The sequence below is a fragment of the Coregonus lavaretus genome, assembly GCF_964263955.1.
Source record: "Coregonus lavaretus genome assembly, chromosome: 17".
Lineage (NCBI taxonomy): Eukaryota > Metazoa > Chordata > Actinopteri > Salmoniformes > Salmonidae > Coregonus > Coregonus lavaretus.
Window position 1 is genome coordinate 12,593,936 of NC_140004.1, and position 26,707 is coordinate 12,620,642.

At 43.0% G+C, this 26,707-nt stretch overlaps 1 protein-coding gene across 1 annotated transcript in view; it reads left to right on the forward strand.

Moving 5' to 3' along the window:
- Positions 1-1,967: 1,967 nt before the first annotated feature.
- The window catches only part of LOC311145177 (transient receptor potential cation channel subfamily M member 3-like), a gene marked incomplete at both ends in the record, with an annotated part of 342,943 nt that continues 318,203 nt past the window's right edge, over positions 1,968-26,707 (forward strand). The window contains 1 exon segment of the mRNA XM_084181386.1: positions 1,968-2,162. Within this exon segment, the coding sequence (XP_084037512.1) occupies positions 1,968-2,162 (195 nt within the window).

Genomic DNA, 26,707 nt, shown 5'->3' on the forward strand with positions numbered 1-26,707 from the left:
CAATCAAAAGGTTGGATGAAAAAATAAACAAGAGACTCTGTCTTTTTCTGGTAGTTGGTTGAGGCCCTCAGGCCCTCAGTCTCAGTTGCAGGTGTGGTGGCTGGTGAAATGTACAGCGACAGAATTCAGAACATGCGACGTTCTTACTTTATTCTACCTGTACACCAAGTCAGAACTGTAGGATAAATAAAGGTGGCATATGAGCAGACAATGAAAGCTATTACAATATTCTATGATATTTCTCTAAAACAGGCTATAGGCTACATGTGCACCACCAAGTCAGAACAGTAGGCTAAGTTATGAGGGGAAAAAATGTTGTCATCAAAATGTGTCATCAAAGTCTGGCATTCTCTGGATTTATGGTGTTTTCAAGACAACTGGGAACTCTGGGGGAATAAAAAGGTTGAATCATGATGTCAGTGATCTTCAGGTTGGAGCTCTAGAAAGAGGCCCCAGTTCCCGACTTGGAATTCCGAGTTGGATGACCATTCAAAACGTATTTTCCCAGTCTGAGCTAGTTTTCTTTCAGAGTTCCCAGTTGTCTTGAACTCACTGAAGTCTGAGATTTCCAAGTTTCTAGTTGTTTTGAACGCAGCAGAAGTCATGCTGGATTGACAGCATGGCCAATGTTGAATGTTTATCCTTTTAAGTTTTGAAAAGAGACCCTTAAACCCAGACTTGGACCACACACCCACTCCACTGAATAGCAGGCTAGTTTTTGCTTGGAAATGCTTGCAGTTAGCCACTGATTCTTTCCAAACCACTCATTGTTGAATTTGTGATTTCTAAATTGTTGTGTAATGTTTATGTCCTATGGCCGATGAGCACCGATACGTTTTATCTATAATTTCTCTTGAAAAGGATTTGCCAGTAGATTGTCGACTTGATTCATGATGATGACTGCTAGCTTGCTAGCTACGATTTTGAAAGTATGATGTTGACATGATCATTCCAATCAACGCTACGGTAAATATAAAGTGAATTGATGTCATTTTATCTGTGACCAATGACCTTGAGCCTTCTTGGATGGGCACTTCCAACGTAACTCTATTGCAGCACCCTAGGGGCTTGAATTTTCGAGCTCTCCCCATAGATTTTGTGGTGACGTAGTGTCCCCATGAGTGACAGAACAGTGAGCCAATCACGGCGCAACTAGAGAACATTACCAACCCCTACGCTCCGTATTTTTCGCTGGCTGCCCCACCACCACAGAAAGCACTGAGCTAGGTTGAAACGCCTGCATTTTGGAGCTGCCTTACTCAAGAGAGCAAAAAAGAGACCATGTTTGTATACGGCTTTATTAACTCAATGATTTTTTTAACATTTTGTTTACAAAACGGGTAGACCTGCAAAACCATATTTTAATTATTTTAGCTAAACAGGTGGGGCTCAAAACAGGTGGGGCTCTACCTGCCCTGAATGATGGGTCGCCACTGGCTGAGAACCAAAGCAGTAAGGGAGAGAGGAGCTAGTGTGGACTGTGGAGGCAAGGGGGGAGTGTGTAAATGGGAGAACATGGAGGGGAGGGGGTGCCGCGTTCAAAGCGAGAGAGTGACTTACTGAACGCAACATTTGTCTCTTTGCCTCTCTCACAAGAACCAACACAGCACTCCACTCAACAGGAGGAGCCACACGCTGACAGAAGCCACACCGTTATAGAAAGCTGTTTCTATCCCTTTCTCTCTCACTATTTCCCTCCATTCTCTCTGTCTCTACCTCCCCGAGAGAAGAAACAGCAACAACGACAGAGGCAGCAGCATCATATGCAACAGGGTGCAGACAGCGTCCTTTGTCATTCCTCAAGAGAAGAGAAAAGGAGTTGAGAAGATAACCGAAGGGAGATGACCTGACACCTGTAGCAGGTTGAAGAGCTTTGTGCACTGAGTAGCTAACTGTCTCAGGCTCTCTCATATCTATTGTGGCCGTAGCTTCTTCTGGGCTTTGGTTGCTTTTTCTCAGGCTTCTATATGGCTTCTAAGAAGAAGTGGGGTGATAGTCGGAGAGAGGGCATTCGCAGGGACCGGGCGTGCTCCACACGGGAGGAGTCATCAGAGGGGCTGGGATGTCCCACAACCAGAGGGCGCTTCTCTGAGTCCTGGAAGAGGCTTAGCTCCAGGGGGGGCTCCACCAAGAGGGGTGTGCTCAACTCCCAGCAGCCACTGGTAAGATTTGGAGAGGACTTACTGAGCCCTCTCCCCCCTCCAGGATCAATCAATACCATGGGCCCTGAGAGTGGAGGTGGTTGGGCCTAGGTTGGGGAAAGTAGGGGATAGTGAATTTGGTGGTATGGGTACAGATGGAGATGTGGCCAGTTTGATAATTAAGACAGTGTTTAGGAGGTAGTTGAGGAGATTGGAAGGTGAGAAGTGGCAAAAGTGGTATTGGGAATAGTAGAGAAGACACTGTTTTTTCCCCAGAAAAGTAGAGGACGTTCTGGTTTTGGAAGTATTCATGAGATGGTTCCAAGTGTAGAAGAATGGGAACTTGTTTTGGGAGACTGGAATATGGAAAGAGGAGATGGGTGTAGTTTTGGGAATGCTGAGTAGCCCATGAGCTGGTTAGTTTGGAGTTGCTATAGAGTTGGGCCTGGTTTAGAGAAAGAGAGCAGCTTGTGACGAGGATATGGGTTAACCCCACCACGCGTCTTTTCCTCCTGTGGTATCTGCTCCAAGGCTTCAGAGTGTGTGCTTAAAGTTTCATAAGTGTTTGGCCAGGCATGTATGACTGAAGGGAGGTTCTCCACGGTGGGTCTGGGAGCAGTCAGGCACCACTCTGGATAGATCTGGTTAAGGGGCTGGTCCTCCGTTCTATTTTCGAAATGTAGAACTTTATTGATATTTTTGGATTGAGGTCAACAAGAAGAATGCTAGGGACTATGTTAACCCATCAGACATCCTACAACAGTATCAGCCCAAATGCAGAGCGTGGAGAGATCAGGGGCTGTTGATCTTGGGTGTTGATCTTGTGTGATCTTGGGTCTAGCAACGGTCATCAAAATTGTTAAAAGGTTTTAAAATCTATTCTAATAAATGCAACAGCTGGACAATGAATATGAAGATACAATTTTAAAATCAATCAGATATTGACTGAATTATAGCACATAAAACATTGTACTGACACAGACAAATAATGAATGGAGTTTGGGCATTTTGGTGGAAATTCAGGTATTACATTTATGTAAAATTTCCCTTTTTTTCTTATAATGATTTAGATTAGATTTTAGTCATTTAGCAGACGCTCTTATCCAGAGCGACTTACAGTTAGTGAGTGCATACATTTTCATACTGGCCCCCTATGGGAGACGAACCCACAACTCTGGCGTTGCAAGCGCCATGCTCTACCAACTGAGCTACAGGGGACTGTAATGCACTCATATATACAATTTCTTAGTATAAAATAAAGAACATGATATATGCTAATTTGCATATATACATTGGGTGTATTTGAATATGTGAATAGAAAATATAAAGGGGTGGAACAAGGCTGCAACCACCAACAACTTGCTCTGTCTCTAGGCCTACCTGCACTCACCCGCGCTGTCTCGACTGCCTCGTCAATTATTCGTTACAGAAGTTGTCACGTTCTCTTGCATAATTCAACAAGTGTGTCAAGAGAAGGACACCCATGCAATTTAACAATTTAAAGTAAAAATGCTTGGCTCTAGATTATCTATACATACTTTACATCATTACAAAATCAAAACCCACCAAAAAAAGTTTGCTTTTTCTCTTTCTTGTGATGTAACTGTCAAGACTGCGTTAAATCTCAGATAGATGCAACGGAAAGCAAATGTGTTCCACTGAGCCCATTTCAGCCATGACTGGAGTGTGTTTGACAGGTCATTACAAACATTTCCGCAGTCATTACGTTTAATGGGAAAAAACTAATGGCACAAGCAAGAGTGGGAAAGAGTCACCAGAGTAAAATTAAAGCAATCCAGCGAGATTTAAGTGACAAGTGGATTTTGCACCCCTCAAACACAGGAAATAGATATCCTCACGTGGGCGGGGCATGTGTGTTGCTATTGGATCAGGTCCATCCTGTCCATGTAATCTTATACATTATGATCTAAAAGGAAAAACTAGATCCTAGATCAGCACTCCTACTCTGAGACACTTTATGACTAATGCCCCAGAGCTACAACTGATAATACAATACCATGCCCAAAGGGAAATGAGACATGCTGAAACAATAAGTGCTGTTTTACATTTTTTAAAAACATTTTAGTCATTTAGCAGACGCTCTTATCCAGAGCGACTTACATGAGCAATTAGGGTTAAGTGCCTTGCTCAAGGGCACATCGACAGATTTTTCACCTAGTCGGCTCGGGGATTAGACCCAGCGACCTTTCGGTTACTGGCACAACGCTCTTAACCACTAAGCTACCTGCCGCCCAAGTTTTACCAGCCAGATTGAGATGATTGTGTCAGTGTACACAGAAGCATAGAAAGAAAAGAATGGGAGAGGTGACAATTAAAAAGTGTATGTAAGAGATGTTACTGTAGGTGCATTAGCCACATAGGGATTTGTTGCCTGTATATGGACCACAGTGATGATCTCAAAGCTTTGCCGAGTGACCCTGCATCGTTATGATTTATTATGATCATGAGTGTCTGAGTGATTGTGTGTTTGTGTGTGTGTGTGTGTGTGTGTGCTTCCGTGTATGTTTGTGGTGAGTGCGTGCGTGTCTGCCATCTCGTTGAGAATGCCCTGCAGGTTATACAGCCATCTGTGTGGCGCAGTTGCCTTCTGCTCAGCATATTTAGGTCATAACTATACCCTCTCAACTTTCTACTGAAAACACTAGTGCGTGTACGTTATTGTTTTGTTTTTGTGGATGTGTGTTCGTGCATTTGTATCTGTGGGATGTGTTGTAGTGGTGATCGTAATGTCAGATTCCTCGCCAGCAGCACATTCATTTTCTCTGATGGTACTTGACTGTAATGAGCATCATTTAATCTCACAGTGGGATGATGATGGTGGATGAAAATCATCCCACACACAACACCCCCGGCAACCCCATCCCTTCATCACACCCAATACCACCTGATCTCATTCACCTTAATGTTTATACATTCCCTTACAGACTCAGGTTAACCTGTTGAAATCTACCAGCCAGTAAGAGACATGCCAGGGTAGTAAAAGGGATGGAGGGGGGTGGGTTGACAGAAAGATACATTCCTGATCAAACATACAGAGACAGCAACTGAGTTATATATCATTATTTAAAGTTCAACCATATTTATTTTTTGTCAGTCTTGTGTTGGGAGGGAAGGATCATCTGTGAATATATTCTCATTACAATGAATCCAACTGTGATATTAGTTTGTAGGGTGCCACAGAGGTTGCATCGAGTTCTTTGTGTTGCTGGTTCCATCAACCCAGTTCTGGGAAGTTTTAGGCTAGCGTTCCAGGAGAATAGGTCCCCTCAAATGTGGACCTGAATCAAGACAGATTATAACTACTTTTTCAAACTCATCAGGTTTCATTTTCACATTGCTGTGTGTGTAAATGATTTAAATTATTTGATGAATTACTTAATTTAGTAACACAGGGACCTAGCAGGGGCATCAGAAAATGTACCATTGCATATTTGGAACCTTTTGGAATGAAAGGGTTGCTATGAAGCTGAGGGATAGTAACCAATGTTTATTTAACCCTCTAGAGTCTGAACCCGGTCTAAACTGGGATAGTTTGTTCTGAAGTGTCTGTTCTGTATCTTACAGATATAAGAAAGATCAGGAAACATTTTATATCAACAAAAAAATTCACATGTATTTATCCCCTTATTTTAGGCACTAAACTATCTCCATATATCCTACTTCCATTGATTTTTTTAAAAACTGGTACTGGGGACCTTCAGACAAATCGAGGCTTGTGGGCGTCATAGAGTGGTAAATTCAATTGATTGGACATTATTTGGAAGGGCACACACCTGTCTAGATAAGGTCCCACAGTTGACAGTGCATGTCAGTGCAAGAACCAAGCCATGAGGTCAAAGGAATTGTCCGTAGAGCTCCGAGACAGGATTGTGTTGAGGCACAGATCTGGGGAAGGGTACCAAAACATTTCTGCAGCATTGAAGGTCCCCAATAACACAGTGACCTCTATCATTCTTAAATGGAAGAAGTTTGGAACCACCAAGACTCTTTCTAGAGCTGGCCGCCCAGCCAAACTGAGCAATCGGGGGGGAAGGGCCTTGGTCAGGGAGGTGACGAAGAACCCAATGGTCACACTGACAGAGTTCCTCTGTGGAGATGGGAGAACCTTCCAGAAGGACAACCATCTCTGCAGCACTCCACCAATTACGCCTTTTATGATAGATTGGCCAGATGGAAGCCACTCCTCAGTAAAAGGCACATGACAGCCCACTTGGAGTTTGCCAAAAGGCACCTAAAGGACTCTCAGACCATGAGAAACAAGATTCTGTGGTCTGATTAAACAAATATTGAACTCTTTGGCCTGAATGTCAAGCGTCACGTCTGGAGGAAACCAGGCACCGCTCATCACCTGGCTAATACCATCCCTATTGTGAAGCATGGTGGTGGCAGCATCATGCTGTGGGGATGTTTTTCAGCGGCAGGGAATGGGAGCAAAGTACAAAGAGATCCTTGATGAAAACCTGCTCCAGAGTGCTCAGGACCTCAGACTGGGGCGAAGGTTCACCTTCCAACAGGACAACGACCCTAAGCACACAGCCAAGACAACACAGGAGTGGCTTCGGAAAACAAGTCTCTGAATGTCCTTGAGTGGCCCAGCCAGAGCCCGGACTTGAAGCCGATCAAACATCTCTGGAGAGACCTGAAAATAGCTGTGCAGCGACGCTCCCCATCCAACCTTACAGAGCTTGAGAGGATCTGCAGAGAAGAATGGGAGAAACTCCCCAAATACAGGTGTGCCAAGCTTGTAGCATCATACCCAACAAGACTCAAGGCTGTAATCGCTGCCAAAGGTGCTTCAACAAAGTACTGTGTAAAGGGTCTAAATACTTATGAAAATGTGATATTTCTGTTTTTTTATTTTTATGAAATTTGCAAGAATGTCTAAAAGCCAATTCTTGTCATTATGGGGTATTGTGTGTAGGGGAAAAAACTATTTAATACATTTTACAATAAGGCTGTAATGTAACAACGTGGAAAAATTGAAGGGGTCTAAATACTTTCCGAATGCACTGTATCTATAGCTTTTTTGTATATGTTAATTAGTTTTCTGCGGGGGCGCGACAATTTATGGCTAACGGTTAACAAGGGAGTAAAACCATGGTATATTTGGGATTATGATGGGGTTAAGATTAACTACGTTTGCGGTATTCATAATCATAAGTGCTATTCTTCATATCATATGTCTGCTAATATCACAGATTGGGACTTTTTCAAGAAACTGTATGAGACAGATTTCAATTAAACAGTATTTCACTGCGGAGGAAGATTAGCCAGTTTGTAAATCTTTAGCCTCAAGGAACGCTCCTCTCTAATTAAAGGGGAAAATCTGGCTAATCGAAGCATGACCACCCATACGTAAAAATGTATGCGCACATGACTGTAAGTCACTTTGGATAAAAGCGACTGCTAAATGGCTTATTATAATAATAATAATAATAATAATAATAATAACAGTGATAGCCATCTGGAGATAGCGCAAAGAGACAGATTACTGGCAATCCCCAACCATCCTCTGACTACAAACGAGGCAAAGCAAACAAACAAACACCTCATCCTTTCTGAACCAAATTAATTTCTGATGAAATACACTGATTTCTTTGTAAACAAGCAGACATGTTTCATTTCAAGCTCCAGTGATGATCGGTGGCTCTTTCAAAAGTGAACGCACCGAGCACAGCACTGCACCACTAGGATTGGAAAACAGCTATGTTCTAACTAACATCTTAATCGCCTTACACCACACATGCTTTTAGAACATGGTGCTCGGATGGTAGTGCTTGGATTGGAAGGTGGGGGGTTGTCCATGGACACCCTTGGCAACAATAACTTGGAAACAGAAGTTATTTATCCATGAGGGTTTGTTTTAGCATCAATGCTTGGTGGGAGGTGTTATATGGTTGGAGAATGTGCTGAGAAGACATCATGCCATATTGGAGAGAAGGAAGGAAGTCAGAATGTGTTGAATAAATGTATAAATACGGTAATGATATGGGGCATGGTTCTGAATGGAGCTCACTCTGAAGGGCTGGATCCACTCAACAACAAAAAAAAAGGGTTCCAAAAGGGTTATTTGTCTGTCCCCATAGAATAACCCCTTTGGTTCCAGGTCGAACCCTTTTGGGTTCCATGTAGAACTCTCTGTAGAAAGGGTTCTACATGGAACCCCAAAGGGAGGTTCTACATGGAACCCAAAAGGGTTCTACCTAGGGCTGTTATGGTGACTGTATTACTGCCACACCGGCAGTCACGGTAATTAGGCTTATCCAAGCTCTGATGCTGCTGATGGCCATTAGTAGCCTACCAAACTTGCTAACTGCCTGGTACTCAGCACTCTATTGTCCCTCTAATCACTCTGACATCAATGCAAATTTACATTTACATCATTTAGCAGACGCTCTTATCCAGAGTGTGACGACCCTCCCACTCTGTCTGCCGTATTCTCTCTTTGCTCTTGTTTCCTTATTAGGATGCCGGTGGGCGGAGTTGGGAGGGTCGTCAGCTACATGGGAAACACCTGGGCCGGGTGTGTCCCAGCATAAATGGACCTCTTCCACATTCATTGAGGCTCTCTCCAGGCAGATACTTTGATTTTGGTTGTGGTATTTTTGTGGCTTTTTGGTTGTTTGCTTTGGCACCTTTCAACACCTTTCCATATGACATTTATGCATGCTAACACTCACTTACACTACTGATTACTGATTACACACACCATTGTTATTTGATTTAGTTTACTTTGGTTAATAAATATATACTTTGAGTATTCCTTGTCTCCACGTGTCTCCCTTTTGTTACGAACTTGAGCCGGTTCGTGACAAGTGGGGGCTCGTCTGGGATCTTGAACTGGTTGTGTTTGGGAGAACGTGGAGTTAAAGTCAAATTCTGTAGGGTCTTTGTAAATTTTGTTAGTTTGTTTGAGTTTGATAGGCCCAGTATTGGTTGCCTTTGGGTTTTGGGTTGTGTACTGCGTTGGAGAGAATACATTGGTTAGTTTCCAGGCCCTGCCCAGCCTGGAAACTCTTGCTCTACTCGCTGTTAGGACATTGGTCGGAGGTGAGTACAATCGGCTGTGTACCTCAGTGGGAGATTGGGTAGGGTAGTGACATTTGCTACCCGGAGCTATAGCTTTTTCCCCTGATAGGCTTAGTGACGTGTTTTGTTTTGGAATATGTTGGGCATGGTTAAATGTTTATTTTTGTGTGGTGTCTGTGGACTGAGCATTTGTCTCGGGGGCACATCCGTGGCTTGGGGGAATCTACCAGCGTGCTGGGGGGTTTAATTCCTTGCCAGCGGGCTACAGTGCGTAATTACCCACCGCGAATCCGCACGAAGACTAGGGTTCAGGTATTGTAGGTTGGGGAAGCTCCATATCCCATCTCTCTTCTGTGGTGCTCAGTGTGATTGTCATTTCTCTTGTGTCTGGTGTGCTCAGCAGAGGGGTTGAGCGAGATTATTATGATATATATATATATATATATATTTTTATTTTTATTTTCTTTCTTCTCCTGATTATGGCGTCTAATGTAGACGAGTTCATTCGCTTTCCATCAGAAGAACTGTTAGAATTATGTACTAAAGAACAGCTGTTGAAGGTTGCTGAACACTACAAGGTTGAAATGAGTGATAAACGTCTAAAAAATTCTATTAGGTTAATATTGAAGGCCAATTTGATGGAGAGTGGTATTCTTGAAGTTACCACTGGGGCAGCCTCTGCTGAGGACACGTTGTCTCCCCGATATGTTACAATGACCGCTCCATCGGTTAGTCATAGTAGTCTTCTTTTTGAACAGCAGAAAGAACTGCTTATGTTACAGCTATGGCATGATCGTGTAAAATATGAAAGGGAATTGGAATTTAAACAGGATATGGAGCGTGCTAAAATCAAGCTGCAACAAGAGCGACTAGAGTTGGTTAGGGAAGGAAAGCTCTCAGGGGAGAGTTTGCTCTGGGAAGGTGATCCAGAGTTACCTAGGGGTCGTTCCTCTTTTGGTCGTAATCCAGACACATTTGATATTGTTGGGAATTTACGGTTGTTGCCCCAGTTTAATGAAAAGGACCCGGAGACATTCTTTTCGTTGTTTGAGCGTGTTGCTGACGCTAGGAGTTGGCCTGATTCTGATCGCACTTTGATGTTGCAGTGTGTGCTGACTGGTAAAGCGCAAGAAGCATATTCAGCTCTTAGTGTAGCCGACAGTGTTAGTTATGATAATGTTAAAACGGCTGTGTTACAGAGTTATGAATTGGTCCCTGAGGCTTACCGCCAACGATTTAGAACTTAAATTTAAAAAGGGATGATCAGCAGACTCATGTTGAGTTTGCGCGAATATTATCTTCACAGTTTAATCGCTGGTGTTCCGCCTCTGCAGTTATGACTTTCCAAGGGCTGTGTGATCTGATTATGTTAGAACAATTTGAGGACACAATCCCTGATCGTATAGCGACGTACATTAACGAATGAAAAATAAAGACTGTCGCTGAAGCTGCGGTTTTGACAGATGAATATGTGTTGACTCACAAATGTTTTTGCAGAACCCCGTATTCGGAGTGAGTGGGGGCGTTCGCAGAGATTTGGGCCTCGCTCGCCGAGATACTTCGGTTCCCGGGCAGAGTTTCATTCAACTAGGGTTGAGCCTGATACCCGTGGTAAAACTGACTTTGGTCAAGAGTGTCACTACTGTCAAGAATTAGGTCATTGGAAAAATGAATGTCCGATTCTTAGGTCTAGGGGTAAATTCAGTACAGTGCTTATGGTAAATCGAGGCCTACAGCGTTAGCAGCGCCTGTTCCACATCAGTTCACTCCTGACGCATTGTCTCATGCCCAGGGCCATGTGAAAGGCTATATTGATCCCGACTATTTACCTTTCATTACGGAGGGTTTTGTGTCTATGTTAGGAAGTAAGAACCTAGTGCCAGTAAAGATCCTAAGAGACACAGGTGCCTCTGAATCATTTGTGTTGGAATCTGTGTTACCCTTCTCTGCGGAGACTGATTCGGGGAATAGTGTTCTAATTAGGGGAATAGGTTTGAACACTCTGTCAGTTCCATTGCATAAACTGATGTTGGATTGTGGACTGGAGGGTATTGACGTGATCCTTGGAAATAACTTGGCTGGGGAGCGTGTGTGGCCTATCGTGTTTCCATCTTTAGTGGTTTCCACTAAGCCTTCAATTGTAGGGATTCCTGATGAGAGTGCGCAGAATTTCCCAGAGGTGTTCTCTGCATGTGCAGTGACGCGTTCTATGATCCATGACGACCTGGTCACGGAACTGGCTAACGAGAATACCACAAAGAAGTCTGTTACTGTTTTCCCTGTCATCCCGTTATCTGTATCCCGCTCCGATTTAATCGAGGCGCAACGGACTGACCCTACATTAGAAGAGTTGCGGGACCAAATTGTGCCTGTGGAACAGTTGGGAGATGTCGCACAGGGCTATTTTCTCCAAGAGGAGGTCCTGATGAGAAAGTGGATGTCTCATGGTAGTTGTTTTCTGGGGGAGGCGATTAGTCAGGTTGTGGTACCAGTTAAGCTTCGTGAGTTGGTGTTGACAACTTCTCACAATGACGTTGCTGGACATATGGGTGTGAGAAAAACCTACAATCGCATATTACGACATTTCTTTTGGCCAAGATTAAAGAGGGATGTTTCTGATTTCATCAAAACTTGTCACACCTGTCAATTAACTGGTGAACCTAATCAAGCTATTAAGCCGGTACCACTGTTCCCTATTCCTGTACTCAGTAAACCTTTTGAGTATCTGATTATTGACTGTGTTGGTCCTCTGCCTCGTTCTAGAAAGGGTAGTAATTATTTGTTGACTGTGATGTGTCAGACCACTAGGTTTCCTGCTGCCTATCCTCTCCAGTCTATCACGACTAAGTCTGTGTTAAAAGCTTTGACTCAGTTTCTCTCACTGTTTGGAATCCCTAAGGTCATTCAAAGTGATCAAGGATCTAATTTCACCTCTAATCTCTTTGGTCAGGTTCTCCAACAACTCCATATTAAACACAACTTGTCTAGCGCCTATCATGCCCAAAGTCAAGGAGCACTGGAACGTTTCCATCAAACACTTAAGTCTTTGTTGAGAGCTTATTGTACTGAGATGGATAAGGATTGGGAGGAGGGGTTGCCTTGGTTACTGTTAGCTGCTAGGGAGGTTTCACAGGAGAGCACGGGTTTTAGCCCAAATTACCTTGTGTTTGGACATAGGGTGCGTGGGCTTTTATCTGTTCTCCAGGATGACTGGAAGTCTCCCGAGCCTCCTCAGTCCCTGTTATCATATGTGTGTGATTAGCCTCCCACTCTGTATGCCGTATTCTCTCTTTGCTCTTGTTTCCTTATTAGGATGCCGGTGGGCGGAGTTGGGAGGGTCGTCAGCTACATGGGAAACACCTGGGCCGGGTGTGTCCCAGCATAAATGGACCTCTTCCACATTCATTAAGGAGACTCTCTCCAGGCAGATACAGTGGGGAAAAAAAGTATTTAGTCAGCCACCAATTGTGCAAGTTCTCCCACTTAAAAAGATGAGAGAGGCCTGTAATTTTCATCATAGGTACACGTCAACTATGACAGACAAAATGAGATTTTTTTCTCTCCAGAAAATCACATTGTAGGATTTTTAATGAATGTATTTGCAAATCATGGTGGAAAATAAGTATTTGGTCAATAACAAAAGTTTCTCAATACTTTGTTATATAGCCTTTGTTGGCAATGACACAGGTCAAACGTTTTCTGTAAGTCTTCACAAGGTTTTCACACACTGTTGCTGGTATTTTGGCCCATTCCTCCATGCAGATCTCCTCTAGAGCAGTGATGTTTTGGGGCTGTCGCTGGGCAACACGGACTTTCAACTCCCTCCAAAGATTTTCTATGGGGTTGAGATCTGGAGACTGGCTAGGCCACTCCAGGACCTTGAAATGCTTCTTACGAAGCCACTCCTTCGTTGCCCGGGCGGTGTGTTTGGGATCATTGTCATGCTGAAAGACCCAGCCACGTTTCATCTTCAATGCCCTTGCTGATGGAATGTTTTCACTCAAAATCTCACGATACATGGCCCCATTCATTCTTTCCTTTACACGGATCAGTCGTCCTGGTCCCTTTGCAGAAAAACAGCCCCAAAGCATGATGTTTCCACCCCCATGCTTCACAGTAGGTATGGTGTTCTTTGGATGCAACTCAGCATTCTTTGTCCTCCAAACACGACGAGTTGAGTTTTTACCAAAAAGTTCTATTTTGGTTTCATCTGACCATATGACATTCTCCCAATCCTCTTCTGGATCATCCAAATGCACTCTAGCAAACTTCAGACGGGCCTGGACATGTACTGGCTTAAGCAGGGGGACACGTCTGGCACTGCAGGATTTGAGTCCCTGGCGGCGTAGTGTGTTACTGATGGTAGGCTTTGTTACTTTGGTCCCAGCTCTCTGCAGGTCATTCACTAGGTCCCCCCGTGTGGTTCTGGGATTTTTGCTCACCGTTCTTGTGATCATTTTGACCCCACGGGGTGAGATCTTGCGTGGAGCCCCAGATCGAGGGAGATTATCAGTGGTCTTGTATGTCTTCCATTTCCTAATAATTGCTCCCACAGTTGATTTCTTCAAACCAAGCTGCTTACCTATTGCAGATTCAGTCTTCCCAGCCTGGTGCAGGTCTACAATTTTGTTTCTGGTGTCCTTTGACAGCTCTTTGGTCTTGGCCATAGTGGAGTTTGGAGTGTGACTGTTTGAGGTTGTGGACAGGTGTCTTTTATACTGATAACAAGTTCAAACAGGTGCCATTAATACAGGTAACGAGTGGAGGACAGAGGAGCCTCTTAAAGAAGAAGTTACAGGTCTGTGAGAGCCAGAAATCTTGCTTGTTTGTAGGTGACCAAATACTTATTTTCCACCATCATTTGCAAATAAATTCATTAAAAATCCTACAATGTGATTTTCTGGAATGTTTTTTCTCATTTTGTCTGTCATAGTTGACGTGTACCTATGATGAAAATTACAGGCCTCTCTCATCTTTTTAAGTGGGAGAACTTGCACAATTGGTGGCTGACTAAATACTTTTTTCCCCCACTGTACTTTGATTTTGGTTGTGGTATTTTTGTGGCTTTTTGGTTGTTTGCTTTGGCACCTTTCAACACCTTTCCATATTACATTTATGGATGCAAACACTCACTTACACTACTGATTACACACACCATTGTTATTCGATTTAGTTTACTTTAGTTAATAAATATATACTTTGAGTATTCCTTGTCTCCACGTGTCTCCCTTTTGTTACGAACTTGAGCTGGTTCGTGACAAGAGCGACTTACAAATTGGTGCATTGACCTTATAGCCAGTGGGATAACCACTTTACAATATTTATTATTATTACTTTTTTTGGGGAGTTGGGTAAGGGGGGGGGTAGAAGGATTACTTTATCCTATCCAAGGTATTCCTTAAAGAGGTGGGATTTTAAAGTGTCTCCGGAAGGTGGTGAGTGACTCCGCCGTCCTGGCGTCGTGAGGGAGCTTGTTCCACCATTGGGGTGCCAGAGCAGCGAACAGTTTTGACTGGGCTGAGCGGGAACTGTGCTTCCGCAGAGGTAGGGGGGCCAGCAGGCCAGAGGTGGATGAACGCAATGCCCTCGTTTGGGTGTAGGGACTGATCAGAGCCTGAAGGTACGGAGGTGCCGTCCCCCTCACAGCTCCGTAGGCAAGCACCATGGTCTTGTAGCAGATGCGAGCTTCAACTGGAAGCCAGTGGAGTGTGCGGAGGAGCGGGGTGACGTGAGAGAACTTGGGAAGGTTGAACACCAGACGGGCTGCGGCATTCTGGATGAGTTGTAGGGGTTTAATGGCACAGGCAGGGAGCCCAGCCAACAGCGAGTTGTAGTAATCCAGACGGGAGATGACAAGTGCCTGGATTAGGACCTGTGCCGCATCCTGTGTAAGGCAGGGTCGTACTCTCCGAATGTTGTAGAGCATGAACCTACAGGATCGGGTCACCGCCTTGATGTTAGCGGAGAATGTAATCGGAAATCTAATCAAGCGCTTCATGACAGCCCATGAGCTCATGTTGCTAAACATTTCTATAGGCTATGCAATTGCGGGAGAAAACAGAGTGATGGCCTCTATTAAAAAGAGGAGGATCCCATCAGCTAGGCCTGCTATATTTTATTTCTCAACTTTCCAAATATTAAGCAGATTGCTTCTCTTTACAACAGGAGTATAGCCTACCTGGCTGGCATGAAAAGGAACCATGGGAAAAGCGTCCTCCATTCGCTATTAAAGTGCATAGATTACATGCATTTTTTTCCTCTGCCCCTGTTTCGAGACAGGTGCATGATAATGGCTAATTCTAAATCAAAACCAAATTTCACACTTTTTTATATTATTTAGTGTATGTAAATACAATATTAAATCAAGAATAGTCTGATGGGTGACAATATTAGCTTATCACTTGTGAATGATGCCCAGCTTGTGTGCAGTAAGGCAAGAAACAGAGCATGCCTTTTTTTTGCAACATTTTCAAATCATAGTTGCAGACCTCATGTAGCCTAGCCCATAGGCCTATATGGTTTGATAAGGTTTGTATCACAACTAATAACAAATAACTTCTTAAAATTGAAGGACATTAATCTGCATTACAACGGGGGTAGAGCCTAACTGGAATGCATATGCAGCGCGTGAGTTTCAAATTTGAGGAAGATAATTTTCACCATAAAAATGCACCTTTATAACAAAAGCATTACATGCTTAATAATAATAATATAATAATATGCCATTTATCAGACGCTTTTATCCAAAGCGACTTACAGTCATGTGTGCATACATTTTTACGTATGGGTGGTCCCGGGGATCGAACCCACTACCCTGACGTTACAAGCGCCATGCTCTACCAGCTGAGCTACAGAGGACTTAATCGCATTTGATTGCATTTAGGAACTTTCTCGCTTATAGCCTACTGCCGTGTATGCATTGCTGCGCTTATAATGTGATGAAATAGCCTAATAGTTTATCAAAATTTTAAGCTAAACGTTCTGATCTGTTGTGTCAGCCTCATTGCTTAAAAAATGTTTTTTGATGCTAATGCTTGTATTAATTTGGTAGCTATCGCATCCCACAACTGTCCCAGACTATGTTTGGAATATTTATTTCTCGCACAGAATAGAATAGGTCAACTTTTGTACTATGGAGGATAGTAGATTGACTAGTGCTTTTGCTGTTCGTTAGGCCTACTCATGTTGTTTGCTGACAAAGTAAATGTGGACAGTTCTTCCAATATCTTCAATATGTGCCTCGGAATTGGATAAGGACGTGCGCAGTTGTGTCCCCGATGTGTCTGTCTTCACTTGTAGCCTGTGAGAAAGACCCAATCACTTCACGGGTATTAGCTAATGAGAATTGAGTTATCTGAGAGAGCCATGTGAATGAGAGATGCTTCGGAGCACGCAGCCGGGAGAAGGGAATTATAATTATTATATTCAGCCCAAGGGCACAAGACACTGGCCGCAAAAGGCATGGATTTTTTAGGCATGCTCTCTGAATTCCTTCTGTCAATTTATTCCCCAACATAGGGAGAGAGCAGACATTAAGAGATGCTCAGCCATGCTCCATTCCAAGCTGCTTGCATTACACAGACAAGTAGTGGAGAAGTTCAGCATTTTACATAAAAGTTTGGGGTATGCTCCTTCAATTATTTTATTGGGCTTTTCATCAGGGTGCATTCTTTCACCCTGATTTAAAGAGAAGCGCGGATATCCCCACCTATAACTTTTCTATCATTCACATCATGTACTGTATGTATTATCATGATATTTCCCCCTGACCCTCCACCAATTTGGTGCCTTTTGCATGTAACCTATAAATAAAGAAATCTATTTCACCTAATTTGAACGTTCTGTCATAAAGATCACATGTTCAACTTCATAAAAGTTTTCCCATGCCAAGAGGTTAAATAAAAAATTACTATAGAAAGTGCCAAATAAAGTAACAGGATTAACCGTAACAGGGTTGACGATTTCAAGTGGCAATTGGAGGCAAGCTTGGTAGCCTAGTGGGAAAGCGTGTTGGGCCAGTAAGTGAAAAGTTGCTGGTTCAAATTCCTGAGCTAACTAGGTGAATAATCTGTTGATGTGCACTTGAGCTAGGCACTTAACCCAAATTGCTCTAGATAAAGGCGTCTGCTAAGTGCTTTTAATTTTTAATTTTTTTTTTACATTCTAGCCTGTTGATTTTTTATTTTTTATTTTTTATGTCATTTAGCATACGCTCTTAACCCTAATTGCTCCTGTAAGTCGCTCTGGATAAGTGCCTTGCTCAAGGGCACATTGACAGATTTTTCACCTAGTCAGCTCTGGGTTTAGAACCAGCAACCTTTCGGTTACTGGCACAACGCTCTTAACCACAAAGCTACCTGCCATTTATCTAGGGCAGGGATTGGCAACTTTGATGGGGACCACAAAAAATATGAACTCATCATGAGGGTCTGCGTACCCACATCCATACCTCACACTGCGAGCAAAACATTTGAGTTGCCCCCCTCTTGACAATGGAGAGAATGTTTAAGTTTTAGAGTTAATTTCGTGCAATTCTACACATTGTGCCATGTGGAGAGAAATGTTAGCAGTTTTTAAAGGGATACTTCGGGATTTTGGCAATGAGGCCTTTAATCTACTTCCCCAGAGTCAGATACCAGAGGTAGTTTCGCGAGCCAATGCTAACTAGCTTTAGCGCAATGACTGGAAGTCTATTGGTATCTGCTAGCATGGAATTGACCTGAGGGCCTTCAAAAGGGGGATTTGGGGATTAAGTGGGTTAAAATCTTCCTAGAAGTGACACAGGGTTGATGGAGGGGCATGTCAAAATGCAGAATTGTGGTCTTTATTCATATAAAAAATGTGATGTATTGAATTTTCCATGTGATCACTTCAGGGGCACTCATTTAATACAACAGGCTTCTAAAATTCAATATTGGTGCTTTATTTCTACTTAAAATATCAAATGGATGCAAACCTTTTCATGGAATGACCCAGGGATGTCCTGTCTTGTGTCATGTTCATTAGGGAACACAGCAATGTTTCAAAAGTTCAGATTGTACCTCACGCCATTTCAATCCGTTGTGCCAAATGAACATGACCCCGGTGTCCTAGGAACACATCTGAAGCACGCTCTGCTTCAGGCTGCTGGCTGCATGTGGCGAAGCATGTCCTGGTGCGATGGCCGGGAAGTAAATGCTGTCATAAAGGCTATTAGCTTAGCTCCGTGCCCCAGGGTCCACTTTTATTACACCCATTCCTATAAGATGCTAAATACGCGGTCGCCCTGGCAACGCCGGGGTCTCGACGACTAATGCAGAATGAATGTCAGGCGAGCGTGGCATTTTGTTTTTATCCAGAGTGCGGTAGGCTAGTGATATTGCTGGGGCACAGGGATGAGAGTGGGAGTGATGACAGAGAAAATAGATCAATTTTCTCAGTACCAGGGGTTTTATTACGGTAACCATTCGTTTCACCTGACTGGCTGAGTTCATCCAGATCAGTGGGCAGGAGCTACCCCAGAGGCAGCAAGGCCTTAAACTAAACACTAAAAAGCAATATCTCACCAGGCTGAATCAGACTGAGCCTGACTGAGCCAAGCTGAACCAGACTTGACCAGCTTGACCCCATGGAATTTGGGTTGAAAAAACATTCCATTCCAGATTTCGTAAAGTACTTGTCACAATGTCATTGTCACAGAAGGCTCTGCCAAAATACCCGTGGTCTAAACCCTTTCACCAAGTAAGCAATGAATAACAGGAACAGAGGAAAACCATGTAAGGTTTAACCATTATTTTACCAGGCAAGTAAGTTTTCCAGAAAGAGTTAGAATTATATCTTCAATTGATACAGTAGTTGTTGTGCATTATTACAGTAGCCACTCACTCTGCATTACAGTGGCTTTAGTTAAGAGCTCTCTAGTCTTAAAGAGCACTCTATGCCACTGTAACTTCAGTGCTAAACTGAATGACTTTTCATTACTGGATCCCTGATCTAGAGCTATATCCGGATATGGTCTGTTGACTCAGGAGATTAAATCAGCCGTAGCAGTAAAGCTAATCTGCCATTTATGGCTCTATTCCCTGTGTTTTTATAAATTCCATTAGGTGACAAGGGATATAGCTTAGCATTGCCATTCCAGATGGGCACATCACTGATCCACCTCTCTAGGGGAAAGGAGAGTTGACATCCTGACGCAAGGTACTAGCCACCTACCTCCGCCTCCTCCACCACACCTCACTGCTGAATGTTGGAGTCCCATCACACACACACCTAATGGAGCTACTGAAAACATATGGCACATATCCATCAAACAGTCAAAACATCAATACAGGACTAAGCTCAAATCCTACTACGCCGGCTCTGACGCTCGTCGTGTGTGGCAGGGCATACAAAGAGAAACCCAGCCGCGAGCTGTTTAGTGACACAAGCCTACCAGACAAGCTAAATTACTTCTATGCTCGCTTTGAGACAAGCAACACTGAACCATGCATGAGAGTACCAGCTGTTCCAGACGACTGTGTGATCTCGCTCTCCATAGCCGACGTGAGTAAGACCTTTTAAACAGGTTAACATTTACAAGGCCGCAGGGCCAGACGGATTACCAGGACGCGTACTCAGAGCATGCGCTGACTAGCTGTCAAGTGTCTTCACTGATATTTTCAACCTCTCCCTGACCCAGTTTGTAATACCTAAATGTTTCAAGCAGACCACCATAGTCCCTGTGCCCAAGAACGCCAAGGTAACCTGTCTAAACAGGTGGTGAGGGTAGGCAACAATACATCCGCCACATGACCCTTAACACAGGGGCCCCCTCAGGGGTGCATGCTTAGTCCCCTCATCATGAGGCAGTTGCTCGCGTGTCTGCGTACCCACATCCATAGCCCCTCTCCCCCTGACATAAAGAGCAAAACATTTTAGTGGCCCCTTCTTTTTTTGTTTGTTTTACAGCTTACTGCAATTCCACACATTTTGCCATAGTGTGGAGCGAAATGTTTGCAGTTTTTAATATGATATCTGAGTGAAACTGACTAACAAAATTAATGGGGGCCCCCCCGGGCGGTAATTCGACCATGATAATAAGTTTAGATAGTTTAACTGCCAGCTAATTTAGCAATCTAAAACATTTTAGCTGACATGGCCTAACTGACTGACTATCAGTGACTGACATAACAAGAGAAAAATTGCTGATGCACAACCACATTTCTAAATTGCACCTTGTGTATTCTACTATTGTAACTCGCAACAGTAAGTTGAGACCCTGACTGATTTCCCCCCCCCCCCCCAAAAAAAAGTTTAATAAATTATATACAGTACCAGTCAAAAGTTTGGACACACCTACTCATTCCAGGGGTTTTCTTTATTTTTACTATTTAATAGTGAAGACATCAAAACTATGAAAAAACACATATGGACGAAAAAAATAACCAAAAAAGTGTTAAACAAATCAAACAATTTTATATTTGAGATTCTTCAAATAGCCACTCTTTGCCTTGATGACAGCATTGCACACTCATAACATTCTCTCAACCAGCTTCATGAGGTAGTCGCCTGGAATGCATTTCAGTGAGCCTTGTTAAAAGTTAATTTGAGGAATTTATTTTCTTAATAAGTTTGAGCCAATCAGTTGTGTTGTGACAAGGTAACGGTGAAATTCAGAAGTCCATATTATGGCAAGAACAGCTCAAATAAGCAAAGAGAAACGACAGTCCATCATTACATTAAGACATGAATGTCAGTCAATACGGAACATTTCAAGAACTTTGAACGTTTCTTCAAGTGCAGTCGCAAAAACCATCAAGCGCTATGATGAAACTGGCTCTCATGAGGACCGCCACAGGAATGGAAGACCCAGAGTTATTCATTAGAGTTACCAGCCTCAGAAATTGCAGCCCAAATAAACGCTTCACAGAGTTCAAGTAACAGACACATCTCAACATCAACTGTTCAGAGGAGACTGTGTGAATCAGGGCTTCATGGTTGAATTGCTGCAAAGAAACCACTACTAAAGGACACCAATAAGAATAAAATACTTGCTTGGGAGATGTTTGGTTCCAACCGCCGTGGCTTTGAGACGCGGTGTGGGTGAACGGATGATCTCCGCATGTGTATTTCTCACCGTAAAGCATGGAGGAGGAGGTGTTATGGTGTGGGGGTGCTTTGCTGTCTTTCATTTATTTAAAATTGAGGCACACTTAACCAGCATGGCTACCACAGCATTCTGCAGTGATAAGCCTAAGTTTGGGCTTAGTGGGACTATCATTTGACCCAACACCCCTCCAGGCTGTGTAAGAGCTATTTTACCAAGAAGGAGAGTGAGTGCTGCATCAGATGACTTGGCCTCCACAATCTCCTGACCTCAACCCAATTTGAGATGGTTTGGGATGAGTCGAACCGCAGAGTGAAGGAAAAACAGCCAACAAGTGCTCCGCATATGTGGGAACTCCTTCAAGACTGTTGGAAAAGCATTCCAGGTCAAGCTGGTTGAGAGAATGCCAAGAATGTGCAAAGCGGTCATCAAGGCGAAGGGTGGATATTTGAAGAATCTCAAATATAAAATATATTTTGATTTGTTTAACAGTTTTTTGGTTACTACATGATTCCAAATGTGTTATTTCATAGTTTTGATGTCTTCAATATTATTTTTCTATTATTTCTCTTTTCTTCTCTCAGCATTGCTGTAAGTTAGTCTACACCTGTTGTTTACGAAGCATATGACAAATACAATTTGATTTGATTTCACACACACACACACACACCGTTTCCTACAGCTTTCCTCATGGTTCTATTTAAAGTAATGTTCTCACATTGTTCCGAGAACGTTAAGAAACAACGTTATTCTGTGGTAATTTCAGTGCTTCTTCAGGTTTCGTCACGGTTCTATTTAATAGTTTTTTTTTTCGTTTCGTTTTTTTAATGTTCAGAGAACGTTAAGAAAACCACCAGAAAAATGTAGTAACAGAGTTGCAAAGAAGAAGCCATTCCTCAGACTGGCCAATAAAAATAATAGATTAAGATGGGCAGTCTGAGATATGGCTTTTTCTTTGCAACTCTGCCTAGAAGGTCAGCATCCCGGAGTTGCCTCTTCACTGTTGACGTTGAGACTAGTGTTTTGCGGGTACTATTTATCAAAGCTGCCAGTTGAGGACCAGTGAGGCGCCTGTTTCTCAAACTAGACACTCTAATGTATTTGTCCTCTTGCTCAGTTGTGCACCGGGGCCTCCCACTCCTCTTTCTATTCTGGTTAGAGCAAGTTTGCGCTGTTCTGTGAAGGGAGTAGTACACAGCGTTGTACGAGATCTTCAGTTTCTTGGCAATTTCTCGCATAGAATAGCCTTCATTTCTCAGAACAAGAATAGATTGACGAGTTTCAAGAAAGTTATTTGTTTCTGGCCATTTTGAGCCTGTAATCGAACCCACAATTGTTGATGCTCCAGATACTCAACTAGTCTCAAGAAGGCCAGTTGTATTGCTTCTTTAATCAGCACAACAGTTTTCAGCTGTGCTACCATAATTGCAAAAGGGTTTTCTAATGATCAATTAGCCTTTTGAAATGATAAACTTGGATTAGCAAACACAACGTGCCATTGGAACACAGGACTGATGGTTGCTGACAATGGGCCTCTGTACGCCTATGTAGATATTCCATAACAAATCAGCCGTTTCCAGCTACAATAGCCATTTACAACATTAACAATGTCTACACTGTATTTCGGATCAATTTGATATTTTAATGGACAAAAAAATTGCTTTTCTTTCGAAAACACAGACATTTCTAAGTGACCCCAAACCTTTGAACGGTAGTGTATAGTGTGTTTAGTGGTACCTTGAAAAGCAGACATTAGCATCTCCTAACCATATACAGTGGGGAGAACAAGTATTTGATTCACTGCCGATTTTGCAGGTTTTCATACTTACGAAGCATGTAGAGGTCAGTAATTTTTATCATAGGTACAATTCAACAAAAATCCAGAAAATCACATTGTATGATTTTTAAGTAATTAATTTGCATTTTATTGCATGACATAAGTATTTGATACATCAGAAAAGCAGAACTTAATATTTGGTACAGAAACCTTTGTTTGCAATTACAGAGATCATACGTTTCCTGTAGGTCTTGACCAGCTTTGCACACACTGCAGCAGGGATTTTGGCCCACTCCTCCATACAGACCTTCTCCAGATCCTTCAGGTTTCGGGGCTGTCGCTGGGCAATACGGACTTTCAGCTCCCTCCAAAGATTTTCTATTAGGTTCAGGTCTGGAGACTGGCTAGGCCACTCCAGGACCTTGAGATGCTTCTTACGGAGCCACTCCTTAGTTGCCCTGGCTGTGTGTTTCGGGTCGTTGTCATGCTGGAAGACCCAGCCACGACCCATCTTCAATGCTCTTACTGAGGGAAGGAGGTTGTTGGCCAAGATCTCGCAATACATGGCCCCATCCATACTCCCCTCAATACGATGCAGTCGTCCTGTCCCCTTTGCAGAAAAGCATCCCCAAAGAATGATGTTTCCACCTCCATACTTCACGGTTGGGATGGTGTTCTTGGGGTTGTACTCATCCTTCTTCTTCCTCCAAACACGGCGAGTGGGGTTTAGACCAAAAAGCTCTATTTTTGTCTCATCAGACCACATGACCTTCTCCCATTCCTCCTCTGGATCATCCAGATGGTCATTGGCAAACTTCAGACGGGCCTGGACATGCGCTGGCTTGAGCAGGGGGACCTTGCGTGCGCTGCAGGATTTTAATCCATGACGGCGTAGTGTGTTACTAATGGTTTTCTATGAGACTGTGGTCCCAGCTCTCTTCAGGTCATTGACCAGGTCCTGCCGTATAGTTCTGGGCTGATCCCTCACCTTCCTCATGATCGTTGATGCCCAACGAGGTGAGATCTGGATGTCATGAAATAGGTTAGAAAATAAACATCTAAGGACTTTATAAAGGCACCAGTGGCGCTCAGTGCCATTTAAGATGAGGAAGGACAAAAAAATAATATTCTCACGAGCATTGCCTTATTTCTATAACAGCATATTGGATGACTGTCATTCATATTCCATTCGATCAGTTCAATGTAACATCGAGAGGTTTAGACTACCACATGATACTGTTATTTTCCTTATACCCAACATGAGGTTGCTACAACCTAGCCTATGAATGAAAGTTTACAATGTAGGTGCACACAGGTCGAGAGAAAGATTTGAGGTGACACAGTGACACACGGACAGACAGTGACATGTTCAATACCGCCTTGCACACTCTTGCCTACATCTAGCTGATCCAGGGTGTAATCATTCCAACAGTTACAAAGGAGAGTTTCTATTGGACAAGTCCAGGTATGTTTATCCCCATTTGGTTCAGCTTGCTTCTGTTTTTAAGAAACGTTTTACAACAGAATCTGAGGAATGAATACACCCCTGATCACAGGTAAACACACTTCACTTTCTTAGCAGCGACATTGTATTCCTTCTTGCATCTATGCACTCTCCTCCTCTCACCTTTTCCCTTTGCTTGTGGACTTCAATGCACAACATATCAGCTGTATGTGACCAGGCAAAAAACATTTTCCAAGCCAAACCATATCATAACCGCTACACACAGCCTACATTTGTTGTCACCATATTAGCTGACGTAATGTCATAGTCAACATATCTAATAGAACTAACGCGTTAGTAAACCTGCTACAATCACGCAGTAACGTTAGTGTACAGTCAGTAAGCAGTTCAATAAGCAGTTTAGCAGTTACACCGGCGGACCCCGGTGGCAATAAATTAGTCAAACCAAAAGCTTACCTTGACTTGGAAGAGTTGCAGTGTTGTGTTGGCAAGTCATTGCCAGCTAACTAACATAGCATCCCTCTGTTTGAGCCGGGTGTTTGAGTAGGCTAAACTAGCTAGCTAGCTGCATTTGCTAGCTAACTAAGTGAAAGTGAAAGTAACAAAAAAAGACAATATAGCTATCTCTCTCTCGCTCTTGCATTTCCTTCATTTTTGAATAAATTAATTTGTTCAAAACTGTTCAACTATTGTCTGTCTCTCTCTTTGAGTCAACTACTCACCACATTTTATGCACTGCAGTGCTAGCTAGCTGTAGCTTCCAGTACTAGATTAATTATCTGATCCTTTGATTGGGTGGACAACATGTCAGTTCATGCTGTGAGAGCTCTGATAGGTTGGAGGACGTCCTCCGGAAGCTGTCATAATTACTGGGTAAGTCTATGGAAGGGGGTGAGAACCATGAGCCTCCTAGGTTTTGTATTGAAGTCAATGTATCCAGAGGAGGACGGAAGCTAACTGTCCTCCGGCTACACCATGGTGCTACCCTACAGAGTGCTGTTGAGGCTACTGTACACAATTATTTTGTGACGTGAATATATTTAGTATAGTTTTATCTAAAAACTATAACTTTTTAAAATGTTTTACTATTTGTATTTTTATGAAATTCACTGAGGATGGTCCTCGCCTTCCTCCTCTGAGGAGCCTCCACTGAAAGGCACAGATCTGATTTAAAATCATATTCTGATTTAATAAAGCCATGATTGGATTTTTATAATGATCATAACCTGTTGTCAAATATGATCATGTAAAATATTTGAATGGTTATGACTTTAATTGAAGAGTTTATTCAAATAGATTGCCAATACAAGTAATTACTGAGTTAATTTCATCTCATATTCCATAATATACAGTGCCTTCGGAATGTATTCAGACCACTTGACTTTTTCCACATTTTGTTAGGTTACAGCCTTATTCTAAAATGGATTAAATTGTTTTTTCCCCTCATCAATCTACAAACAATACCCCATAATGACAAAGCAAAAACAGGTTTTTAGAAATTGCTGCAAATTTATATTTAAAAAAAAATATGGAAATATCACATTTATATAAGTATTCAGACCCTTTACTCAGTACTTTGTTGAAGCACCTTTGGCAGCGATTACAGCCTTGAGTCTTCTTCGGTATGGCGCTACAAGCTTGGCACACCTGTATTTGGGGAGTTTCTCCCATTCTTCTCTGAAGATCCTCTCAAGCTCTGTCAGGTTGGATGGCAAGCGTTGCTGCAGAGCTATTTTCTGGTCTCTCCAGAGATGTTCGATCAGGTTCAAGTCCGGGCTCTGGCTGGGCCACTCAAGGACATTCAGAGACTTGTCCCAAAGCCACTCCTGCCTTGTCTTGGCTGTGTGCTTAGGGTCGTTGTCCTGTTGGAAGGTGAACCTTCGCCCCAGTCTAAGGTCCTGAGTGCTCTGGAGCAGGTTTTCATCAAGGATCTCTCTGTACTTTGCTCCGTTCATCTTTGCCTCGATCCTGACTAGTCTCCCAGTCCCTGCCGCTGAAAAACATCCCCACAGCATGATGCTGCCACCACCATGCTTCACTGTAGGGATGGTGCCAGGTTTCCTAAATACATGACGCTTGGCATTCAGGCCAAAGAGTTCACTCTTGGTTTCATCAGACCAGAGAATCTTGTTTATCATGGTCTGAGAGTCCTTTAGGTGCCTTTTGGCAAACTCCAAGCGGGCTGTCATGTGCCTTTTACTGAGGAG